A 23,595-nucleotide genomic window follows, 5' to 3' on the forward strand; every position below is an offset into this window, starting at 1 on the left:
TTGCCAGTGCGTAACACGTAATTACACAATCAAACAATGAACACATACTGCCCATACAACAAATGTACCAGAGACAATTATGAATACACCACAATCAGTCAGAGGTTGGGCTCTCCGTTGCGCTGCAGGGTCCCTTCATTCTTCACATATCCGTGTCGAGCCGAGTGGTCATCCTGAGGCTGAACGGCCTTTGTACAAGCACACACGCTTCTTAGCAGGGCGAAGCTATGAGCTAGAAAAATCCAGGCAGACAGCCTGTATCTGTCCAACCAATCAGAGAGCTCCTTACATCCCATGGTGTGGCTAATTTGAATAGCCGCAAAGAAGTTGTTAATTGAAAAGGTAATCCAGCAGCTAATCCCAGAGCGAACAGGAAAAAGAAATGGATTTTGAAATGCAGTTTATTAAAGTGCAAATGGAAAAAGGATTTTGAAATGCAGATTATTAAGTTGGAATTAAAAAATATATTTTGAAATGCAATTGGAAAAATGATTTTGAAATGCAGTTTATTAAATTGGAATTCAAAAATGAATTTACAAATGCAGAATTTATTCTACAATTCATTATTTTAGCACAGAATTCTTTATTTCGATGCGTGGCTCTTGTGGTCCTCCATACCATAAGGATTAAGTACGGCGCTATAAAAATACAGGCAATTTAATCGAATCAATTATTCCCGTTATTCTGGTACATTTAGGTGTTTTTGGTTAATGTCACATCTGTCTGATTTTATGATGCTATACTGGATAAAAGACGCTGTACAGTTACTTTAATTTTCCCGTTTTATTTGGCTTTCATTTGACTTTACAACGTTTGCTGAGAGAAATTTTCAATAAACGCAGCATCTTATTTAGTTTAAATACTAACCTTTATAGGTTATTGTAAAATCGTAACCAGTAGCGGTTTTTACACGGTTGCCCAGGGCGGCATCATGGGCATCGGCTGCCCCGACATCCTGCCAGCGCATTTTAGGGATGGCAAACCAATAGAAACCAATTGGTTTTCTATCGCCCATTTAGTAAGGGCGCCCTCCGTTTGCGAAGTGTGCCTGCTGCTTGCGGCACAGGGAGGAGAGGGTGGGGCGGCGGGGGATTCACTGGCTGGCTGGACCAGCTCGCAAAATAAAACAAAATAAAAACAAAACAACAAACACGAAAACACCAAACATTATGATACAGACTCATAATTTGCACCGATGTTTTTTCGAAATTCTACGCGAAAAGTGAGCGCGAGAGCCCTCGTTGCGACTGCTTGCTGAAGTCAAAGTAAACTTTATTGTCATCTCCGCTACATACAGTCCAGTATATAGAGAGACGAGACGACGAGGCTCCAGTTACAGCAGTGCAAGAAAACAAACAATAAATATAAGAAGAGTAAGAAAATAAATATACACTTTAGGACTCCGGGTAAAGGGATCAATAACAATTTAAAATTTATAATTTACAGTTTGATGATTTAAAGTCTCACACACAACCTGTCGACAGGGCAGGGGGCCGGCTGCTGCCAAATAGAGCATTTCATTCATAACGCTGTAAATCCAAGCCCATTATGTATTCATGATTTGAATCCTGGTTTGTTTGAAATCCCAGAAATAAACCTTAGACAAAGCATATCTGTGAACTAAGGTGTAGGTCTATTAGGTTATCTTGTGGTGATCCTCGGGTTGGGGGATGGGTGTTCATACTGGAGCACAAAATTAAAACCAATGGAAGATGGACAAGAAAAGTTCAAAGCCATCAGGTGCTCAGTTTAGAAAAAGGAGAAAACAAGAGGATGAGAAACAAGAAAAAGATACAGGTAAGCGGACGTGTCATTGGATAATGGCAGGTCATCCTGAAACAATCAGAATCAGAATACTTTATTAATCCCTAAGGAAATTATGTGGGTTACAGTTGCTCCAAGACGAAATTGTAAAAATAGCAACAGTAACAGACTAAACTCCAAACAATACATTATGTTACAGATTTTACACATTTAAGAAATAGCACTAATATATACAGATCACTCAGTTATAAATATCAAGGATTAACAGAGGCGATTATAAATAAATATCAAGAAAATTGACAAGAATATTACAGAGTAGGGTGTAACTATTGCAATGTTTACAGTGCATTAGATGGAGGAGTTGTCCAGGGAGATGGCCACAAGCCACAGATTTCCTGTGTTGTTCAGTGGTGGTTTTTGGTCATCTCAGTCTCTCACTGAACGTGCTCCTGTGGCTAGCCAGTAGGTCATGGAGTGGGTGGGGGGTATTATCCATGATTGTCCTTATCTTGGACAACATCTGCCTCTCAGACACCACCCTAACCACCCTCCAGAGGGAGTGGCACCAAACAGGCTAGGACCGCGAAGTTTGAAATTCGCGTTTGTAAAATAGTTTAAGGTGTGGTCAGAATCCTCAAAAGTTGCGCATAAATCACTATACACAAGCGTTTGTAACACATGCAGCTAAATTTCACTCTGAACTACAACGGAAAAAGGGCGAAACGTCTTTATCAAAGGTGCAGTTAAATGCTGCGACAATATTTTACAGTACGGCAACTTTATTGTATATATTCATTTTTTATTCGTTTTCTGCATGAAGATGATATTTTCTTTAAATATTTTTTAAAAAGTGATCGACTAACGCAATTCGTTTTAACGAAAGAAATAATCAGACTTAATTAACGTGATGTTTTCGTTACGATTTTCAGTTATTGATACTTCTTGTTTATAAAGTGATGAATTAATGATTAAAAATACAAATATATATATAAAATATTACAACAATACGTTTTTGTTTTTGTTTTTAAAAAAACGTTTGAATCGAAACTGTGAAACTAAATGAGAAATAATTTTTACGGGAAACTTATTCTGAATAAATAAAGCCGACATGTTTATCACTCCACTTTGCTTGGGTGACACTGGGAGTCAAGGTGATGAGGATGACGTGTTGAGCGGCAGGTATAAAAGCAGAAGCCAACAATCGAATGTGACTTTCACATGTGAGCGCTTCCAGGAGCTTTTTCTACAAGTACTTTGAAAACTCTACACCAACGACTTCCAAAGTTCAGCCGCCTCTTAGCCGCCGCATAACATTTCTTGCGCTTCTACACTAGCCTGTACGGCAGCGCCTTTTCTCCTTCTTTACCGATCGCAGACCCGAGCACACTTACACGCGCGCGCACAATGCATTGGGACAGCCTGGTTGCATCATATTCAAAAATTCATTAAAAATCATACTTGACTACTGTCCCTCTGAGCCAAGTTTCATCTATATCTGCTGTAGTATTCCACAAAAAATACAGGAAAAGTCTGTTCACATTTAACAACTTTCAAGGAGTGTAATAGCGTCTTATTAAAAATGTAATAAAAAACATCTGTGATAGTTGACATGAATTTCTCAACAGACTCCTCTTCTTTGACACCTACACAATGCTACACATGCTAAAGTGGCAACCGCTAACAGTACTCAAGCAAATTTAAGTAAATGTAAGTTTTTGGAAACAGTACTTTATTGCACCATGTTCATTCACTCATGAGCTGCTGCAATATGAATCAAATGGCTGAATTACCACCTCAGCATGCAGTCAAGTTCTATACTCTTGGTAATGACCTACTAATTATATTCAGGTGTGTTTCAACAGGCACACATGGTTTCAGAGACTGGAGTTCGAGACCCCTGTTGTCATGTAATGCTTATGTTTTCATTTAAAAAACAGACACAATGAAAATATTCAAAAAAACGACAATTTATTTACTTTGGAGACACAAAAATTGTCTATTAAAACTGAGACATTGTGTTCATCTCCTTTAACTCTACAGTTTGCGTTACAGCAGCTTTCTTTATTAAATTTGTCTTCACTAAAGAATTTCTGGTTTGCATTAGCACTGATACTCAGAGACATCTGCTCACACGAGCTCTTTCAGTTTGTGGCGTAAAAGTTGCACATATTACTTATAGAGATTGTTATATGACTCACATCTAATGTTACAATGATAATGATAAGACACAGTTTAATAATATTGTTAGTCTCTAATGAAATGAAGATATATGGTTCTAGGCTCGGCAAGAACCTGGTTTTACACAGAGAAATAACGTGTTGTTAGGAGAGGGATTTGCATTGGTGAAAGTGTTGAAGTCACTGATGATGAGAACTGTGGACTGCAAATGGAATGATTTTATCCTAGCATGCTTCCTTGAGTCCTACAGTTGTAACATCAGTTGCAATTAAAAATAAAGGGTTTTAGACATGTTACTTCTGTCTCCTGTGAACAGTCACAGTGGGTGAGTGTAATCGGTTCTGTCCTCTTCATGGATCTTCAGATGTGTGTTTAATTGGCTCTTCCTTTGAAAGGTTTTCCCACAAAACAAGCACGAATGAGGCCTCTCCCCTGTGTGCGTCACCCTGTGAGTCTCCATGTCACCTTTACGATTGAAGCGCCTGCCGCACTCTGTGCACTGGTACGGTCGCTCTCCTGTGTGGATTCTCATGTGTAACGTCAGGGCTCCGCTCTGCCTGAAGTTCACGCCGCATTCCTGACAGCGGTAAGGCTTCTCTCCTGTGTGGATCCTCACGTGATCTTTCAAATGACTCGACTCTTTAAAACGCTTAGCACAAATGGGGCATGTGTGCCTTCTCTCCCTTATGAAATGATTTCCATCTTCTTCCATACTGTCTCCGTCCTTGGAGTTCAACTCGGAGATTTGTCTTTTCTGTTGTCTTGTTCCCGATGGTTTGAGCAGCTTAATCCCCACACCCTCTATGTTTTTAGTATGCTCACTCTGACCAACAAGCTGCTCTGGCTCTACAGAGTGGACAGACTGAGACTCTCCAGACAGTGTACAGCCTTCAACATCTGTCCTGTTTTCTGTAGTAAATGCATTGTTGCTCAGACTGCATTTGGGGCTCAGGGTTAGAGAAGGAGCCTCATTATAATCATCTAGTGGCTGATGAGGTAGTGTACAGTCACAGTCCGCCTCTTCCTGAGGTTTAGATGATGTAAACGCCTGCACTTTTATGATCTTAGATGTATGACGGTTGTAGCGGTGCTGATACTGGCTCTGGTCTTGTTGAGTCCCATGATTCTTAGAATAAGTGATCTCCAGTGGATCTAAAAAAATATTATATTATTATTATAAAATATTATATTAAAATATTAATAATAAATTGCCATCATTTTTAATTATTTATATCTAATTAGTACCACGGTTATCAGTATATTTGAACACGAGAGACGGCTGCGTTTGACATTTCCTTTCACCTTTCTGTTTAACATTGAAACACAACATGAATGTAAAGGAAATCTGTCGTTTACTGCAGTGATACACTTGAGATTTGGTCACTCAGACAGGTATTAGCTCATGAATGTAAACAAACCTGCTCATTATGGGAAGCATCTCCAGCTCATGCAATGAAAAACACACTATTTTTCTCATTCCAGCGCTCGGACTGATATAAGAACAAAATAACTGATGCCAGCTTTTGCTGGATGTGCTTTTACTCAGTCCTCTCCTCACCTTCTGGGTTAAGTTGTTGAACTTCTGACTCCGCGTTTATTCCGCAGGTAGATGTTAAACACTCATCTCCGTGTGGCTCAGCTTTGATAGCTGCTGCCTGCTCAACAGTTAATACAGTGTATAGGTGCAAGGGTGGATCCTCGTGATCTCCTCTTGTCACAACCTCAGGTGACACTGTGGCATCACTCTGCTGCCTACAGGAGGCTCCTTGCTGAGCATCCCTTTGATCATGCTCCTCTTTAATGTGCAGGATGCTCTGGGGCTTTGGGCTCACATGTGAGCCCTCAGGAGGAGCCTCTTCATTACTGTGGGCACTCAAAAGATGATCTGCTGAATGGTACGACAAAAGTCTAGAGGTGAAACAGCTGCAGCCTTTAACATAAAGTAATGAGTATTACATTTACACACCTGATCTGTGTAGCCTGACTTCAGGCCAGGAGAGCAGTGATCGCAGCTGATTTATCTCCTGCTTGGATCGGCTGATCTCTCCCTGGTAGTCTATTAAGGTTTTCTCCACAGCCCCGAAAATCTCCACCGCCGCCGCGGTGAGCCGCTCGGTGATGAGCGCGTTTAGGTGGTGCAGTGTGCCCATGTCTGGTCTGATCCGGTGGAGGTTTCACTGATCAGCTCCAGATATTGGCTTCCTCGTCGGTGTCAGCGACAAGCGTTAAGCTGTTGGGATATCTCCCTCTGCTGGTCACACGCGATGTTTTCTGCACCACATGCTCGCAGTGGAAAAGCAAGTCACACCTGACTTGTAGCCATGTTAGCGCAGATAACTGCAAAAGCCCCGTTTTTGTTTTTTTTTACATGTAATTAAAATTACTTATTGGGAAGAAAAAGCAAAGTAAAGTGTGTTTTTAGATGACACAGACTATATTAGACACACAAATAAGAAAACAAACACTGCAAATCTTGAATTAGGAGTATAACTTATGAAGAAAAGCAAGAGTTCAAACAAACTACTGTGGTTTTAATTTTCATTTTAATATATTCCTGGTCTTAGTGGAAACTCCTGCATCAGTGCGCATGCGCCAACCAGCGTGCAGCCTGTTACAGTCGCTCCTGCTTTTCTCTTAGTTTAGCTCTTTTTTCTTACGTATTCTTTTTTTTTCTGACTTGTATTTTCCTCCGTTTTCTATCTCTTACTCAATCATGTGGATTGAGAGAGTTTTTGTTCTTCTGGTGGCCGTGGAACTGTTACTTTTATCATGGAACGGGACCGCGGCACATCTCCTACACGCACGGACTGTTTACTCCAGAGATCAGCTGATCGCCCTGATGCCGGCCGGCTCGCTGGCCAGGCCCGCAGAAGTGCCCGCAGAAGTACCAGCTGAAATTTGGAGGAAAACACATCGGGGATGCAGAGGTCAAGGACAGAAGAGAAGAAAAAAGGTGACGGTGAGACAGCGGAGGCTCGAAGCGAGGAGGAGGTTTAAACCGTGTCTGCCGTCTATCGTGATGGGAAATGTGCGATCGTTGGCAAGTAAAATCGACGAGCTCTCAGCACTGGTACGGAGTCAGAGGGAATACCGAGAGTGTAGCCTGATGTGTTTCACCGAATCATGGCTGCACCAGGTCATTCCCGATGAGAATGCTTCCGTGGAAGGCTTCCACACTGTTCGGGCGGACAGGGACAGCATCGCTAGCGGTAAGCGTAAAGGAGGTGGGCTTGCTGTTTTAGTTAACAACCGGTGGTGTAACCCTGCCAACATAACAATCAAAGAAAGGATTTGTTGCCCGGACACTGAACTGTGTGCTGTTGGACTCAGGCCGTATTATTTACCCAGGGAATTCTCTCAGGTCATCTTGGTGGCTGTTTATGTTCCCCCCTCTGCTAACCCCACAGCTGCATGTGACACTATCCACTCTGCCATAGCTCGGCTACAGACTCAGCACCCGAGTGCCTTTATTGTGATCTCGGGTGACTTCAACCATGTATCACTGGACAATACACTACCAACATTCAAACAATATGTGGACTGTCCCACCAGGGGAGAGAAAACTTTAGACTTACTGTATGCTAACGTCAAGGATGCATACAGCTCCTCCTCCCTCCCCCCACTTGGTAGGTCAGATCATAACCTGATTCACCTCACCCCCCGCTATGTGCCAATTGTGAGGAGGGAACCTGTGACCACCAGGACTGTTAGGAGGTGGTCAGAGGAGGCAATAGCGGAACTACAGGGCTGTTTCGAGGTGACCGACTGGGAAACACTCTGTGAGCCTCACGCCGAGGACATCAATGGGCTTACTGAGTGTATCACAGACTACATAACTTTCTGCACCGACTCCATTGTTCCAGCTCAGACTGTTCATTGTTACCCAAATAACAAGCCGTGGGTGACTAAGGACATCAAAGCCCTCCTCAACAACAAGAAGAGGGCTTTCAGAGGGGGCAACAAAGAGGAGGTGAGGAAGGTCCAGGTGTTACTAAAGGACAAGATCAGAGAGGCTAAGGACAATTACAGGAGGAAGCTGGAGTGGAAACTCCAGCAGAACAGCATGAGAGAGGTGTGGAGGGGCATGAAGACCATCACTGGATTCAGGCCAACCAACAGCAGGGGAGCTGAGGGAGGTGAGAATAGAGCCGACGAGTTGAATCTGTTTTTCAATAGATTCGACACCACAGTGTCTGCTCCCACCCCCACAACCTCACCTGCAGTCAGCCTGGAATCCAGAGCCACACCACTGTGCCAGCCTCTCTCTTCACATGTTGCCTCCTGTGAGATTCCTGACACCCCTCCCCCACCCATCACCTTCACTCAATACCAGGTTGAGATGCAAATGAGGAGACTTCACTCAGGCAAGTCTGCTGGACCAGACGGAGTGAGTCCCCTTGTCCTCAAGGCCTGTGCCCCCCAGCTGTGTGGAGTCTTTCATAAACTGTTTATGCTGAGTCTGAGTCTGCAGAGGGTCCCGGTGATGTGGAAGACATCATGCCTCGTCCCTGTACCAAAGACGCCTCGTCCCAGTGGCCCCCAGGATTACAGGCCCGTGGCACTGACCTCCCACATCATGAAGACCCTGGAAAGGCTCATCCTGGACCAGCTGCGACCCATAGTAAGACCACATCTGGATCCCCTTCAGTTCGCTTATCAGCCTCGTCTCGGAACAGAGGACGCCATCATCTACCTGCTCAATCGTGTCTACACCCATCTGGACCAGCCGGCGAGCACTGTGAGGGTCATGTTTTTTGACTTTTCCAGTGCTTTCAACACCATCAGGCCGACCCTCCTGGGTGATAAGTTAGCAGCGATGCAGGTGGATGCTTCTCTGGTGTCCTGGATTGTTGATTACCTGACAGGAAGACCACAATATGTACGTCTCCCACAGTGTGTGTCTGACAAGGTGATTAGCAACACAGGGGCACCACAGGGGACTGTCCTCTCCCCCTTCCTCTTCACCCTCTACACCACAGACTTCAGCCACTGCACAGAGACCTGCCATCTTCAGAAGTTTTCTGATGACTCTGCGGTGGTTGGATGCATCAGCAGGGATGATGAGACAGAGTACCGGGCTGTGGTCGACTCCTTTGTCACGTGGTGTGAGCAGAATCATCTGCAGCTCAACGTGGCAAAGACCAAGGAACTGATCGTGGACTTCAGGAAGACCAGGAAACACTTGACCCCTGTTTCAATCCAGGGGGTCAGTGTTGACATTGTGGAGGACTATAAATACCTTGGAGTACACATTGACAATAAACTGGACTGGGCTAAAAACACCACAGCACTTTACAGGAAGGGCCAGAGTCGTCTCTATTTTTTGAGGCGACTGAGGTCCTTCAACATCTGCCAGAAAATGCTGAGGATTTTCTATGAGTCTGTTGTGGCCAGTGCGATCCTCTATGCTGTTGCATGCTGGGGGAGCAGGCTGAGGGTCGCAGATGCCAACAGACTTAATAAACTGATCCGTAAGGCCAGCAATGTTGTGGGGATGGAGCTGGACTCCCTCAAGGTGGTGTCGGAGAGGCGGATGCTGTCCAAGATAAAGACAATGTTGGATAACACCTCCCACCCACTCCATGACATGTTGGTCAGTCACAGGAGCTCGTTCAGTGAGAGACTGAGATTACCGAAAAGCACCACTGAACGACACAGGAAATCATTCCTGCCTGTGGCCATCTCCCTGTACAACGCATCCACTTAACACACTGTTTGCTGCTACAACTACACATGTTTCTTTTCCAAATATTTATTTATAAGTGACTTATGTATGTATGTATGTATATATATGTATATATTGTACTATTCTTAGTTAGCGTATTGTCTGTCTTGTCTTAATGTTGGTTTAAAATGGAGCACTGTAACAAAAAATAATTTCCCCCAGGGATCAATAAAGTATTCTGATTCTGATTCTGATCATTTGGAGGGGAGTGAGTGACCTTTTAGAGAGAGAGACCTTTAAAAATGCACAGGCTTACATTTCAAAATACTGTTGAGACAATTCATTTTTATTATTGATGCGCAAATTCCTGAGACATAGACTATGATGTTATAATTCTGTATTCATTTGGATTTTAAGATTTGGACTTTAGGCCACTGAGTGCTACAAAGGAAAACACACTAAATCATGAGGACACATTACTGTTATTACTATTACAGTACATAAAACTGTACAGTCCATCTGACAAGGATGCCCCCTGGGCGCCTCCTGGGTGAGGTGTTCCAGGCATGTCCCACCGGGAGGAGGCCCCGGGGCAGACCCAGGACACGCTGGAGAGATTATATCTCTCGGCTGGCCTGGGAACGCCTTGGTATTCCCCCGGATAAGCTGGAGGAGGTGGCTGGGGAGAGGGAGGTCTGGGCCTCTTTGCTTAGGCTGCTGCCCCCGCGACCCGGCCCCGGATAAAGCGGATGAAGATGGATGGATGTACATAAAACTATTTAAATACACATTTTTTTAAGTAAACATTATGAAGACACCAAAACATTCAGAAATCAATTTCTAGGAATTTCAGAGTGGTATGATGAAATCCATGTATGTGTTTATTGCTCTTTGCTTTATTTTCTATAGTGTAGTTCAGAAAGTGAATAAGGTACGGTAAAAGATGAACTGTTACACTCCAAAACCTACACGCAGAGACACCACATACATTTGTGTCTCAGTTTGCGTTTCTTATATCAAACAGAAAGACAGCCGTGTGTCCTTGCTTTGTTCTTGGGAAATCAAGGAAAAGGGTCAGAGGTTACAGATCAAATCAAGATATCAGAACAGATGAAGAAGTCGTTTATGGACAAATTTATACATTTTTATTAGGATGAATTCCTGAATTCCTGACCTGTACACAGTCATCAAGGATGCCAGATTATTATACAGTGCATGGATGTTCAGTCTACTTTATTACACTGATGCAAGCCACATGCTTAGAAGTTCAAAGAACAGGGTTGCACAAGTCTCATTAATGTAAACAAACAGCAACCACGCATTATCCTTTGATTTTGACTTTACCATACACACAGTCACACCTCTGTGGTGCAGAAAGGAACTGTGATTTTTAAAGTAAACTAAAGCTCAGTAGCCGTTATATACAGATGAATCTAATATTCACTAGTCTTCTGTTGTCACTATAGCTTTTTTGCTGGGCTTTATTAGTGTGTGTGGATGCTCTGGTCATGCTTTAGAGAGGTGGAACTTGGATATGGAATTACTCATCAGTCTGACGATGGCATAGGAAGCAGTCCCAGGCATTTGTAGCAGGAGCAGCCACTTGCAAACAATAAGGGGAGACAAACTCCCTCTTTACAAATAAAATGCCAATGTGATGCTGCCTGTGCAGAAGAAATGAAAATGAAAGGAACAGAAACTACATGCTGCAATGGTTGCATATACAATTTGGTTTTCTTGCACATTCCCTGTATGTTTTGCAGAATGAAGTTATGAAGTTATTGCCTTAGTTTTTGAAGACTTTTTGACATCGTCAGTAGCCAGTGTTAGAATGAAGCTGGAATGCGTTTGTGTCACAGACAAATCACTGAATTTATTCTGAATTGATATGTGAATTCCCATTATCAAAATATATTTCTTATTAGATTAAAAAGAAATTACACTTGTAGTAATACTTAACTGATGAACGTCTAGTAATCAGTCAGGGTGTAAACTTTCAGAGATAAAATGCATGTCTCCCCCACCCCCCTTTGTTTCACAGAAAGCGTATTAGAACACATAAAACATCATGCACTTGGAAACTTTGGAGTATACAAACACGGAGTACTTTTTCCTTCCACGACAGAATGCAAACCACTTTGGAAAAGACATCCAATCAAAACATTGTATGTCAATTACTGAGCACAGAGAGAGAGAGAAACTGTTACTAATGTGTTTCAGACTACAAGAAATACAGCATTCAGCAAACAACACCTCTGAAAGAGAAGGAGTAAAAGACTATATCTAATAACTTTACCCAACAACACTTGTATCTACAATGAGTGTACTTGGACACACCGACATTGGTTTTATGACCACCGTTTTGCATTCTGCACAGACAAACTTCACTTCCGTCTTCTTCTATCACGCCTGATTGCCCTGCTTAAAGACGCTGAGGTGCTACTTGCAAAATGAAAAGAGACAATTACATTTGACTTGGGTAGGAAGTGGGCCCTCCCACCTGGCTATACTCAGATGGCTGACCCATATTGCCCTGGGTGTTGTAGCTCCCTGACTGGTCAAAACTTCCCTGGTTGTATGACTGCTGGCTAAATGTGCCGCCCTGCTTCTCAGACGCCCCGGCTGCAAATCTTGAAGCACCCTTGTGCCAGCCGGTCTCCTTGAAGACAAACCAGATGTTTCCAGCCCATAGAACAAAGTTGAGAAACCCAAAAACCTGAAGAGACAGTGAAAGAAACAAATTTACAATAAACATCAAAACATTCAAATAATCTTGGCATAACTGCCCCCACATATTCATTCAGCTTGAACCACAATTTCTGCCTTTTTCACTGGTTACATCTCCCATACACTACCATAACATCAGTCGTTCACACTGTTCAGCTATTTCAGGTTCCACACATCAGTTTAAACATGTTCAGAAAACTGAGCTTTTCTAGTTGATCTTTTCATGCATTTCCACATCTTTTGTACCTACCACTGAGGTGTTGAGTCCAGACCAGCGAGGTCCATGCAAAGATCCACATTTGTTGGTCTGGTCTTTGCAGGCAGAGATGAGGAGCTGCACCTCATCTGGATCGGTGGCCACTTTGACATCGGACAGGGCCTTGGCCCAAGCGGAGGAACTGACCAGCCACAAGAAGGAGAACACTACTGTCACTACAAAATCCTGGAAGAAACGAGAGCGATCATGTCCATGAGAATTCAGCAATAAAACTATAGCATTACTTTAAATGCTTACTTTAAATGAGTGAATAGTTAGTTTGTGAGTCAATGGAAGACGTCAACCTGGAAGAATAGAGGGTCAGACTATGTGCATAACGTACTCTTGATAAACTACCTAATAAGGACTGAGAAAGTGTTTCATCGACTGTACTCACAATGAGTGGTGCTCGGCTGTTTTCGTGGTACTTGTTTAAAAAGAAGATGTAGATAATGGCAGCCGTGAGGGAATAAAGGAAGGCGAAGACTGCAATGGTGACAAAGAACTCAGCAGAGGATGAATAGTCTCCGGTCAGGAAAACACGCTCCCTCCTCATGGCTTCACACATGGGTGCTTCAAAGGACACCTGGTGCAACCTGGTGCACACACGCACGCATGCACGGGTCAAGTACAAAAGCAATGAACAATTAACTTTCACTGTCAGCAGTTCATACATTTCATATAAAGCTCTTAGATCCCAAAATGTCAGCAGGCTGTCAGACACATGAAGGCCAATCACCTGAAAGGATAACCAAAGTCAATGCCAATGCTGAGGTTGCTGCTGGCCTTCTCCATGCAGTCCACGCTAACCTGCAGCTGCCCAGTATAACCGCCACATGTTGCAAATGCGAAGATGGAAAAGAGCTGCAGAAACACAAAGAAAAAAGCATCACATGCTCATCCAAAAAAGATACTACAAGTAATATAAAGTGGACACTCTGAGAAGAGAACAATCAGTTTTCTTCAAACACATTAACAAAGGCCTCAGTACAGGGTTGGGCAGATGAGCAGGCTCACCCGGATGAGCTGGAGGAAGTGGCTGAGGAGAGGGAGTTCTGGGCTCCACTCAGGGTGCTGCCACCACGGCCCAACCCCCCAAGCAGTAGAAAATGGATGGACGGTTGGGTAACGTTTACTTTTTCCTTCTCAGCTCGATAACAATCATTTACCAAAAACTTAAAGTTACAGTTTTACATAGAAGAAAGTTCCAATGTGAAGGAGACTCAGTTTGACTCATCTGCTGCATTCCCTCACTCCACACTACTGTTGTTTTTACTTTGCAGGCTATTGTGTGACTCAAGTCCAGCTAAACTTTACACAGGTTAACACTGATTAGCAGTAATTGAAATCATGGCTGGGGAAAAGCCACATTGCAGATTTGTTAGGATTTTATTTTTAATTTGTTTGCCATTTGGGGGCAGCAGAACACCATTTAAGTACCAGAGACTGTATCATCACTTTATGGTCTGCTGTCTGTTTAGACATATTTTATAATCTCACCACTATCTCATAATGCCTGCAGATACCTATCTGGGGAATCAGGGTTAGAAGAAGCATTATCTAAATTAACTTTAATTCCACTGGGGAAAAAAAAACAACAAAAAAAAAACTACATGCATTCAAACAAGTGGACAAAGGAAAATCCACTCAAAGATGGTTTGGGAAGCATTTGAATATCCTTTATAGTGAAATGCTATTGTGTGTGAAATGTGTCCCTCAAAAACAGAAAAGTAGTTGATCAGTGCAAATGACTTTGTCTTATGGATATGTATATATGAGTCATATATAACATTTTCTTTTGTTCTTCAGGTGTCCTGTCTAGCAAACAAATTAATTGCATAATTGTGCTGGCAGCCCTTTGATCTTTTAGTGGTAGTCAATGGTCAATGGTCAATGGTCAATGGTAACTTTATTGTCCCTGATGGGAAATTGATTCGCAGTATGTCAAAACAAACAACAAACATACAACCAACACATCACGTACACTCATTAAAAAAATACTATAATATAATATAAGCCTGATAAAACAACCTAGATATTCCATCGAAAAAAGTGCAATGTGCAATGGCAACAACACTTACAATTTAGTGTTGTTAATTAAGATAAGAGCACTAGGTACAAACGACAATTTGTGTCGCTTTGTCTTCACTGCAGTCATTTTATAACGACGACCTGATGGAAGCAGTTGAAAATCGTTAAAGAGAGGATGATCTGAACACAACAGGACAGAAGTTGCCTTCCTCAGCACATGCCTGTGCCATAAGACGCAAGAAAAAATCTGTAGTTGGCTGGACACTTGTGTTAACAGCATGACAGGAACAGGTGTTGAATGGCATTAGGCCCTGAGAAACACAAGAAAATTGTGACAGAGTGATACATATATAGTTATACATATATAGTCACAAAACATGCATAGAGAGGAAAAAAAAATCAGACTTATAACAAGTTTTCTCTTTAAATCTAAACTCAGATGTTTCGCTAAACCTAATCTAAACCTAAAGTTATATTTCTGTGCAGAAAAAGTATTTGTGAGTTATAAGTCATTATAGCAAAAATAAAGTATGTAAGTTTCCTCCACTTTTCTCTAGATGATGGTGGAAAACAATATTCCAAAATGTCGAACTTTTGTACAAGGAAGGGACAATTTTATAAGGAATGGCCCTCTCGAAAGGATACAGAATTAACAAGAAGCAAATGTGGTACTTGACAAAAAAATTTACTACGAAAATGTTAAACCACAAGTCATACTGATATTTTTAGGAAGCCATAGAACTGGCAAACTCTCGCACTATGTCAGCTGGGACCAGCTCAAGTCCCTTGCGTACAATGAGATCAATAAAAGGCTAAAGAAATTAATAAATGGATGGATAATACTACAGTTTATCATCTTGAATATTTGAGGGGCTAGTCTTTCTTACAAGTTTCTTTCACTAAATACTCCTGAAGAGTTTCAGTCAGGTTTCAGAGCTCATCACAGCACAGAAACAGCTTTAGTGAAGGTTACAAATGATCTTTTTATGGCCTCTGACAGTGGACTCTTCTCTGTGCTTGTCCTGCTAGACCTCAGTGCAGCATTCGATACTGTTGACCATAATATCCTATTAGAGCGATTAGAACATGCTGTAGGTATTACAGGTACTGCACTGCAGTGGTTTGCATCATATCTATCTAATAGACTCCAATTTGTTCATGTAAATGGAGAGTCCTCTTCATACACTGAGGTTAATTATGGAGTTACACAGGGTTCAGTGCTAGGACCAATTCTGTTTACATTATACATGCTTCCCTTAGGCAGAATCATCAGAAGACATTGTACACATTTTCACTGCTATGCAGATGACACCCAGCTCTATCTACAGTGGGGCAAAAAAGTATTTAGTCAGCCACCGATTGTGCAAGTTTCCCCACCTAAAATGATGTCAGAGGTCAGTAATTTGCACCAGAGGTACACTTCAACTGTGAGAGACAGAATGTGAAAAAAAAATCCATGAATCCACATGGTAGGATTTGTAAAGAATTTATTCGTAAATCAGGGTGGAAAATAAGTATTTAGTCAATAACAAAAATACAACTCAATACTTTGTAACATAACCTTTGTTGGCAATAACAGAGGTCAAACGTTTACTATAGGTCTTTACCAGGTTTGCACACACAGTAGCTGGTATTTTGGCCCATTCCTCCATGCAGATCTTCTCGAGAGCAGTGATGTTTTGGGGCTGTCGCCGAGCAACACGGACTTTCAACTCCCGCCACAGATTTTCTATGGGGTTGAGGTCTGGAGACTGGCTAGGCCACTCCAGGACTTTCAAATGCTTCTTACGGATCCACTCCTTTGTTGCCCGGGTGGTGTGTTTTGGATCATTGTCATGTTGGAAGACCCAGCCTCGTTTCATCTTCAAAGTTCTCACTGATGGAAGGAGGTTTTGGCTCAAAATCTCACGATACATGGCCCCATTCATTCTGTCCTTAACACGGATCAGTCGTCCTGTCCCCTTGGCAGAAAAACAGCCCCATAGCATGATGTTTCCACCCCCATGCTTCACAGTAGGTATGGTGTTCTTGGGATGCAACTCAGTATTCTTCGTCCTCCAAACACGACGAGTTGAGTTTATACCAAAAAGTTCTACTTTGGTTTCATCTGACCACATGACGTTCTCCCAATCCTCTGCTGTATCATCCATGTGCTCTCTGGCAAACTTCAGACGGGCCTGGACATGCACTGGCTTCAGCAGCGGAACACGTCTGGCACTGCGGGATTTGATTCCCTGCCGTTGTAGTGTGTTACTGATGGTGACCTTTGTTACTTTGGTCCCAGCTCTCTGCAGGTCATTCACCAGGTCCCCCCGTGTGGTTCTGGGATCTTTGCTCACCGTTCTCATGATCATTTTGACCCCACGGGATGAGATCTTGCGTGGAGCCCCAGATCGAGGGAGATTATCATTGGTCTTGTATGTCTTCCATTTTCTGATGATTGCTCCCACAGTTGATTTTTTCACACCAAGCTGCTTGCCTATTGTAGATTCACTCTTCCCAGTCTGGTGCAGGTCTACAATACTTTTCCTGGTGTCCTTCGAAAGCTCTTTGGTCTTGGCCATGGCGGAGTTTGGAGTCTGACTGTTTGAGGCTGTGGACAGGTGTCTTTTATACAGATGATGAGTTCAAACAGGGGCACAATCGGTGGCTGACTAAATACTTTTTTGCCCCACTGTATCTATGAAGCCAGATAACACACACCAATTAGTTAAACTGCAGGAATGTCTTAAAGACATTCTAACTTTCTGCTCCTTAGCACAGATAAAACTGAGGTTATTGTACTCGGCCCTGAAAATCTTAGAAATATGGTATCTAACCAGATTCTTACTCTGGATGGCATTACCTTGGCCTCCAGTAACGCTGTGAGGAACCTTGGAGTCATTTTTGACCAGGACATGTCCTTCAACGCACATATTAAACAAATATGTAAGACTGCTTTCTTCCATTTGCGCAACATCTCTAAAATTAGAAATATCCTGTCTCAGAGTGACGCTGAAAAATTAGTTCATGCATTTATTACTTCCAGGCCGGACAACTGCAATTCATTATTATCAGGAAGTCCTAAAAACTCCCTGAAAAGCCTTCAGTTAATCCAAAATGCTGCAGCAAGAGTACTGACAGGGACTAGCAAGAGAGAGCATATTTCTCCTGTATTGGCTTCCCTTCATTGGCTTCCTGTTAAATCCAGAATTGAATTCAAAATCCTGCTCCTTACATACAAGGTCTTGAATAATCAGGCCCCATCTTATCTTAATGACCTTATAGTACCATATAAGGTATCATATCATTAGAGCACTTTGCTCTCACACTGCAGGCTTACTTGTTGTTCCTAGAGTATTTAAAAGTAGAATTGGAGGGAGAACATTCAGTTTTCAGGCCCCTCTTCTATGTCCGGCGTCTCCTTTCCAGTCACCTTTTTCACTCACTATGTGTCAATAGACCTCTCTGCATCGAATCATACTTGTTTATTAATCTCTGTCTCTCTTCCACAGCATGTCCTCTATCCTGTTTTCCTTCTCTCACCCCAACTGGTCGCAGCAGATGGCCCCGCCCCTCCCTGAGCCTGGTTCTGCTGGAAGTTTCTTCCTGTTAAAAGGGAGTTTTTCCTTCCCACTGTCACCAAAGTGCTTGCTCATAGGGGGTCATATGATTGTTGGGTTTTTCTCTTTATGTATTATTGTAGGGTCTACCTTACAATATAAAGCGCCTTGAGGCGACTGTAGTTGTGATTTGGCGCTTTATAAAAAAAATTGAATTGAATTGAATTGTGTCAAATTCCACTTACTACAGTACCTCAGTGGTTCTGCTCTATGTGCCTGGGGCTTTCATGGCTGGGGATTAAAAAAGGTTGCTGACACGACACCGCTTCCATTGTGAATAAGTCCAAATGCATAGAACACACATGAAGTGAAAACAAGCTGCTCATTACAGTCACCAAACATGAACGTGCAGCGAGCACATAATCATAGTCACACACTTCCCCTGCCCTTAACATCTTTCCTCCCCTAGCCCAGTTGTCCATATAAAGCTCTCATAGCCTCAAGAGTTCTCACAACCATAATCACCATAATCAGACCTGACGCCTGGTTAGCATTAGCCTCCCCTCTCCCATATTACAGGCAGCTGGACATGCAGCTTGCCAGCAGCTGTGGAGGTTTTGCAGCATCTCTGCTTGTCTGAAAGAATGTCAGCCTCTGGAGGGCACTATCAGATCACTGAGCTGGACTATGCCACACTGAATGGATGCTTTCATGTTCGTGAAGGGAACAGGGGCTAAGCACACATATGTCATCTTGCAAAGAAAAGATTTATGGGTCATGCAATGAGAAATCAGTGAGTGCGTCCCAGATGAGCCGCTAAAATTCAGCAGATATTTGCAAATGAAACTGTAGACATTAAATGAAGGTGTCAAAATGTTTTAATTGATGTCATTTTTTTAGTATTTCTGAGTCCCCCTAACTTTATAAGTACTAGAAAAGTTGTATGAATTTTATTTTACATTTCATTTACACCCCCACCCTTCATTCACTGCTTCTGCTGTGTTATTGTTCAAATTTATAATGTAGCCATAAGCTTCATTTCTTTCATTTGGTTTGTAGTTTATAAGCAGCTATTTATCATTTTCTACCAGTAGAAACTGAGGTAACAAAACTGAGTAGCACTGAGACCGTTTGATAGGCTAAAATTTTGTGTCATAATGCTTTAAAAAAAACAACAAGATTTTTAGTATCATTTTCTTCTTTTTGCATTTTTCAACATTAATTTTCTGTTTATACACCAGAATGCAGTTACAGGTGGAGTTATATTTACTTATAAGTCATGAATAAACACATTTACTGATCATAAACTGATACAGCGAGACTTGACCTTCTTTTTCTTAAGAAGAACTTTTTTCATAGTCCTTGGAGGAAGTCCTTCCTGTGGTTCTGCACAGCAAAACTGGGGACGGCTACAGTTCCTGGAAACCCGTTTTGGGGTCTATTTCAGCATCTACTTAAGTTTAGGTATTCTTCAACACAAGAACCTTTGAGTGACATACAGTGGGGCAAAAAAGTATTTAGTCAGCCACCGATTGTGCAAGTTCCCCCACTTAAAATGATGACAGAGGTCAGTAATTTGCACCAGAGGTACACTTCAACTGTGAGAGACAGAATGTGAAAAAAAAATCCATGAATCCACATGGTAGGATTTGTAAAGAATTTATTCGTAAATTAGGGTGGAAAATAAGTATTTGGTCACCTCAAACAAGGAAAATCTCTGGCTCTCACAGACCTGTAACGTCTTCTGTAAGAAGCTTTTCTGTCCCCCACTCGTTACCTGTATGAATGGCACCTGTTTGAACTCATCATCTGTATAAAAGACACCTGTCCACAGCCTCAAACAGTCAGACTCCAAACTCCGCCATGGCCAAGACCAAAGAGCTTTCGAAGGACACCAGGAAAAGTATTGTAGACCTGCACCAGACTGGGAAGAGTGAATCTACAATAGGCAAGCAGCTTGGTGTGAAAAAATCAACTGTGGGAGCAATCATCAGAAAATGGAAGACATACAAGACCAATGATAATCTCCCTCGATCTGGGGCTCCACGCAAGATCTCATCCCGTGGGGTCAAAATGATCATGAGAACGGTGAGCAAAGATCCCAGAACCACACGGGGGGACCTGGTGAATGACCTGCAGAGAGCTGGGACCAAAGTAACAAAGGTCACCATCAGGAACACACTACAACGGCAGGGAATCAATCAATGGTCAATGGTCAATGGTAACTTTATTGTCCCTGATGGGAAATTGATTCGCAGTATGTCAAAACAAACAACAAACATACAACCAACACATCACGTACACTCATTAAAAAAAATACTATAATATAATATAAGCCTGATAAAACAAATCCCGCAGTGCCAGACGTGTTCCGCTGCTGAAGCCAGTGCATGTCCAGGCCCGTCTGAAGTTTGCCAGAGAGCACATGGATGATACAGCAGAGGATTGGGAGAATGTCATGTGGTCAGATGAAACCAAAGTAGAACTTTTTGGTATAAACTCAACTCGTCGTGTTTGGAGGAAGAAGAATACTGAGTTGCATCCCAAGAACACCATACCTACTGTGAAGCATGGGGGTGGAAACATCATGCTATGGGGCTGTTTTTCTGCCAAGGGGACAGGACGACTGATCCGTGTTAAGGACAGAATGAATGGGGCCATGTATCGTGAGATTTTGAGCCAAAACCTCCTTCCATCAGTGAGAACTTTGAAGATGAAACGAGGCTGGGTCTTCCAACATGACAATGATCCAAAACACACCGCCCGGGCAACAAAGGAGTGGCTCCGTAAGAAGCATTTGAAAGTCCTGGAGTGGCCTAGCCAGTCTCCAGACCTCAACCCCATAGAAAATCTGTGGCGGGAGTTGAAAGTCCGTGTTGCTCGGCGACAGCCCCAAAACATCACTGCTCTCGAGAAGATCTGCATGGAGGAATGGGCCAAAATACCAGCTACTGTGTGTGCAAACCTGGTAAAGACCTATAGTAAACGTTTGACCTCTGTTATTGCCAACAAAGGTTATGTTACAAAGTATTGAGTTGTATTTTTGTTATTGACCAAATACTTATTTTCCACCCTGATTTACGAATAAATTCCTTACAAATCCTACCATGTGGATTCATGGATTTTTTTTTCACATTCTGTCTCTCACAGTTGAAGTGTACCTCTGGTGCAAATTACTGACCTCTGTCATCATTTTAAGTAGGGGAACTTGCACAATCGGTGGCTGACTAAATACTTTTTTGCCCCACTGTAAGTGCACTGTGAGTCATTTAGACACAAGCTTATACTGTTGCGGCATGAGTAATCAAAAGGAAAATGAAATATGGATATGGGGAAGTTAAAGATCACACAGTGTGAGAGAAGAGCTACACCGACAATGCTCCGCTGTCCACACGTGGCACACAGCTAGCGTGATATTGGGTGAATAGCCCTACAAACCACTGGTCGCATTGTTGTCTATTTAGCAGTTGTTATATCAAACACTGGGTTACTGTATCATTTTATTATTATATTTTGGTTGTTTGAAAATAAATAGGAATAAGCCCTTTAATGCACGTAGTATAGGAGGGAACTCATTAATGGGCAGTTTCTTACAAAAGGTCCCTAACACACTCCAGTCCAGAAACATTACAGCTGACAGTGGCAGCAACGTAAACTAGAACCAGAACCAGTCGTTATGATACCTTTTGATATCATAACTCTGAAATGCAACAGTTACAGTGTTGGTAGCACCGTATGTACTGTAGGGAGTGTATCTTACCAAGGCTGCAGTTCCTCCACAACTGCTGCCAAGTGGTTTGTCATTTCTGGTGTTTTTCTGTTTCTATTGTTATTCACAACCTGTGTTTTATTCTTTATGTATATGTTGTAATTGAGTTCTCGTTAGTTTTATCGTTTGGTACTTGAATTTAATTCTTGTCCCTTTTCCTTCCCATTACTGTTCATAATTCTAAAAAAGTGTTTCCCTCTGTCGAGCTAGTTCTCATTTTTGTAATCAGGTATCTTTAGCGTCTTGTATTTACCTTTACTTCTGCCCCCGGCTGATTGTCCTTGTTTACATCTGTGTCTGGTTATGCTCCTGTGTCCAACCCTCTGATGTGTATAAAAGTCTTCTCTTCACTGCAGCCTTTGGTGGATTGTCTGTTTTGTTGTTATCCCTGTGTCGGACATGCTTGTTTAAGGCAAAAGAGTCAAGTGATAGCTGACTTGCAGAAGGCAATATGCAAATTGTGCTTTTCAGAGCAAGCGAGGAAATACAAAAGAGCGGCATCCAGGTCTGTTCAATGACTGAGTGACTGACTGACTGAGTTTTCAGTTCAATATCCAAAGTGTTATCCCTGTTATGTTATCCTGAAAAACACATTATCATTTGTTTAAAAAAGCGGCCATTGCCATGGTGGTGTGAATGATATTCCATTTGCAATAGCTAACATTAAATAAACCACTGACTGTAGAAAGCTTTCTACTATCATTTATATAAATGTATTGATATAAATGTACACCAACATAATGTATCTAATGTTATACCTTTATACCTGTCAACAGACGTTAACATGTTTACGAATAACAAGTATACTGGATCATCTTTTTCTGGTAGCAAATTTGATGTCGAGAATTCCGTTATTTTAATGGTATTGGTATTTACTACATTTCTAGTATGCTGACATCCCTGATGAAAACCATCAATAGATTCAATGAAATTGCAGAAAAGTGAAGTTATTCTCCAAGTTTCCCTAGTTGTATAATCTGATCTTTAAGGCTAAGTGGCAACAGTGAGCTCACAGGGGCATAAATGCACAATACTAGATGCTGCTTTGCCAAGCTAATCAGGGTCACAAAGGACCCAGCTTGGTTTGGCAGGTTCAGGTGAACCGAGATTACAGCCAGATGATAAACAGGGGACTCCAATTTCCACTTGCAGCCTCAGGCCTCAGGTGATGGCTGACTGCTGCTTACCTAGCTGTCATGGTGCACAGCTGCAACCTCTCTTGGAAATCCCTCCACTGAAGTATTTGTTAGTGCATCACTGTCTTTAGCTTTGTTCTGTTCTGAAATTTGCCGGCCTATAAACAAACATGCCCCCCCCCCCCCCCCCCCCCCCCCCAAAAAAAAACAACAAAAAACAACCAACCAAACAAACACACGTTTAACTAATGTACATGTGCTGCTTAATCATATGCACCTCAAAGTGTTGACAGATATTGTACTTGCTGAGTAGCGTATGTGCATTTCTGGGTAAACAAACAGTAGAAAAAACAAGTGACCAGGGGAGAGAGAGAGTAAATGCTCCATCGTAATTATCAAAGACAGCCCCAGATAAACATCACTCTCTGCCTGTCTCTCTGCTTGTGTATATACGTACTCCTACAGCTGCCTCCCCTGCTTGTGATTTTCAGCTCGGGTTTAGCCCCTCTCATTTCTGGCTGGGGCCT

At 42.3% G+C, this 23,595-nt stretch overlaps 2 protein-coding genes across 3 annotated transcripts in view; both read right to left on the reverse strand.

Annotated features, from left to right (window-relative positions):
* Positions 1–3,793: 3,793 nt before the first annotated feature.
* On the reverse strand, positions 3,794–6,101 carry LOC308402985 (uncharacterized protein). 2 transcript variants are annotated; one of them, XM_080892167.1, is made up of 3 exons: positions 5,909–6,101; positions 5,501–5,827; positions 3,794–5,094 (listed from the first exon to the last, which is right to left on the reverse strand). In XM_080892167.1, the coding sequence occupies exons 1-3, from the start codon at positions 6,090–6,092 to the stop codon at positions 4,259–4,261; spliced, it is 1,347 nt and encodes a 448-aa protein (XP_080748293.1). In that variant the 5' UTR covers positions 6,093–6,101; the 3' UTR covers positions 3,794–4,258. The 2 variants fall into 2 exon arrangements, with proteins under 2 accessions (XP_080748293.1, XP_080748292.1); XM_080892166.1 differs by having other exon boundaries at positions 5,501–5,830.
* Positions 6,102–10,770: 4,669 nt separating this feature from the next.
* synpra (synaptoporin a) overlaps positions 10,771–23,595 on the reverse strand; it is a 30,655-nt gene continuing 17,830 nt past the window's right edge. The window contains exons 3-6 of the mRNA XM_080891736.1: positions 13,330–13,454; positions 12,988–13,186; positions 12,585–12,776; positions 10,771–12,323 (exon numbers count right to left, since the gene is read on the reverse strand). Of these exons, the coding sequence (XP_080747862.1) occupies positions 12,072–12,323; positions 12,585–12,776; positions 12,988–13,186; positions 13,330–13,454 (768 nt within the window). The 3' untranslated portion in view covers positions 10,771–12,071. The remainder of the gene's footprint in view (positions 12,324–12,584; positions 12,777–12,987; positions 13,187–13,329; positions 13,455–23,595) is intronic.

Source organism: Rhamphochromis sp. 'chilingali' (assembly GCF_963969265.1).
Source record: "Rhamphochromis sp. 'chilingali' genome assembly, chromosome: 9".
NCBI lineage: Eukaryota > Metazoa > Chordata > Actinopteri > Cichliformes > Cichlidae > Rhamphochromis > Rhamphochromis sp. 'chilingali'.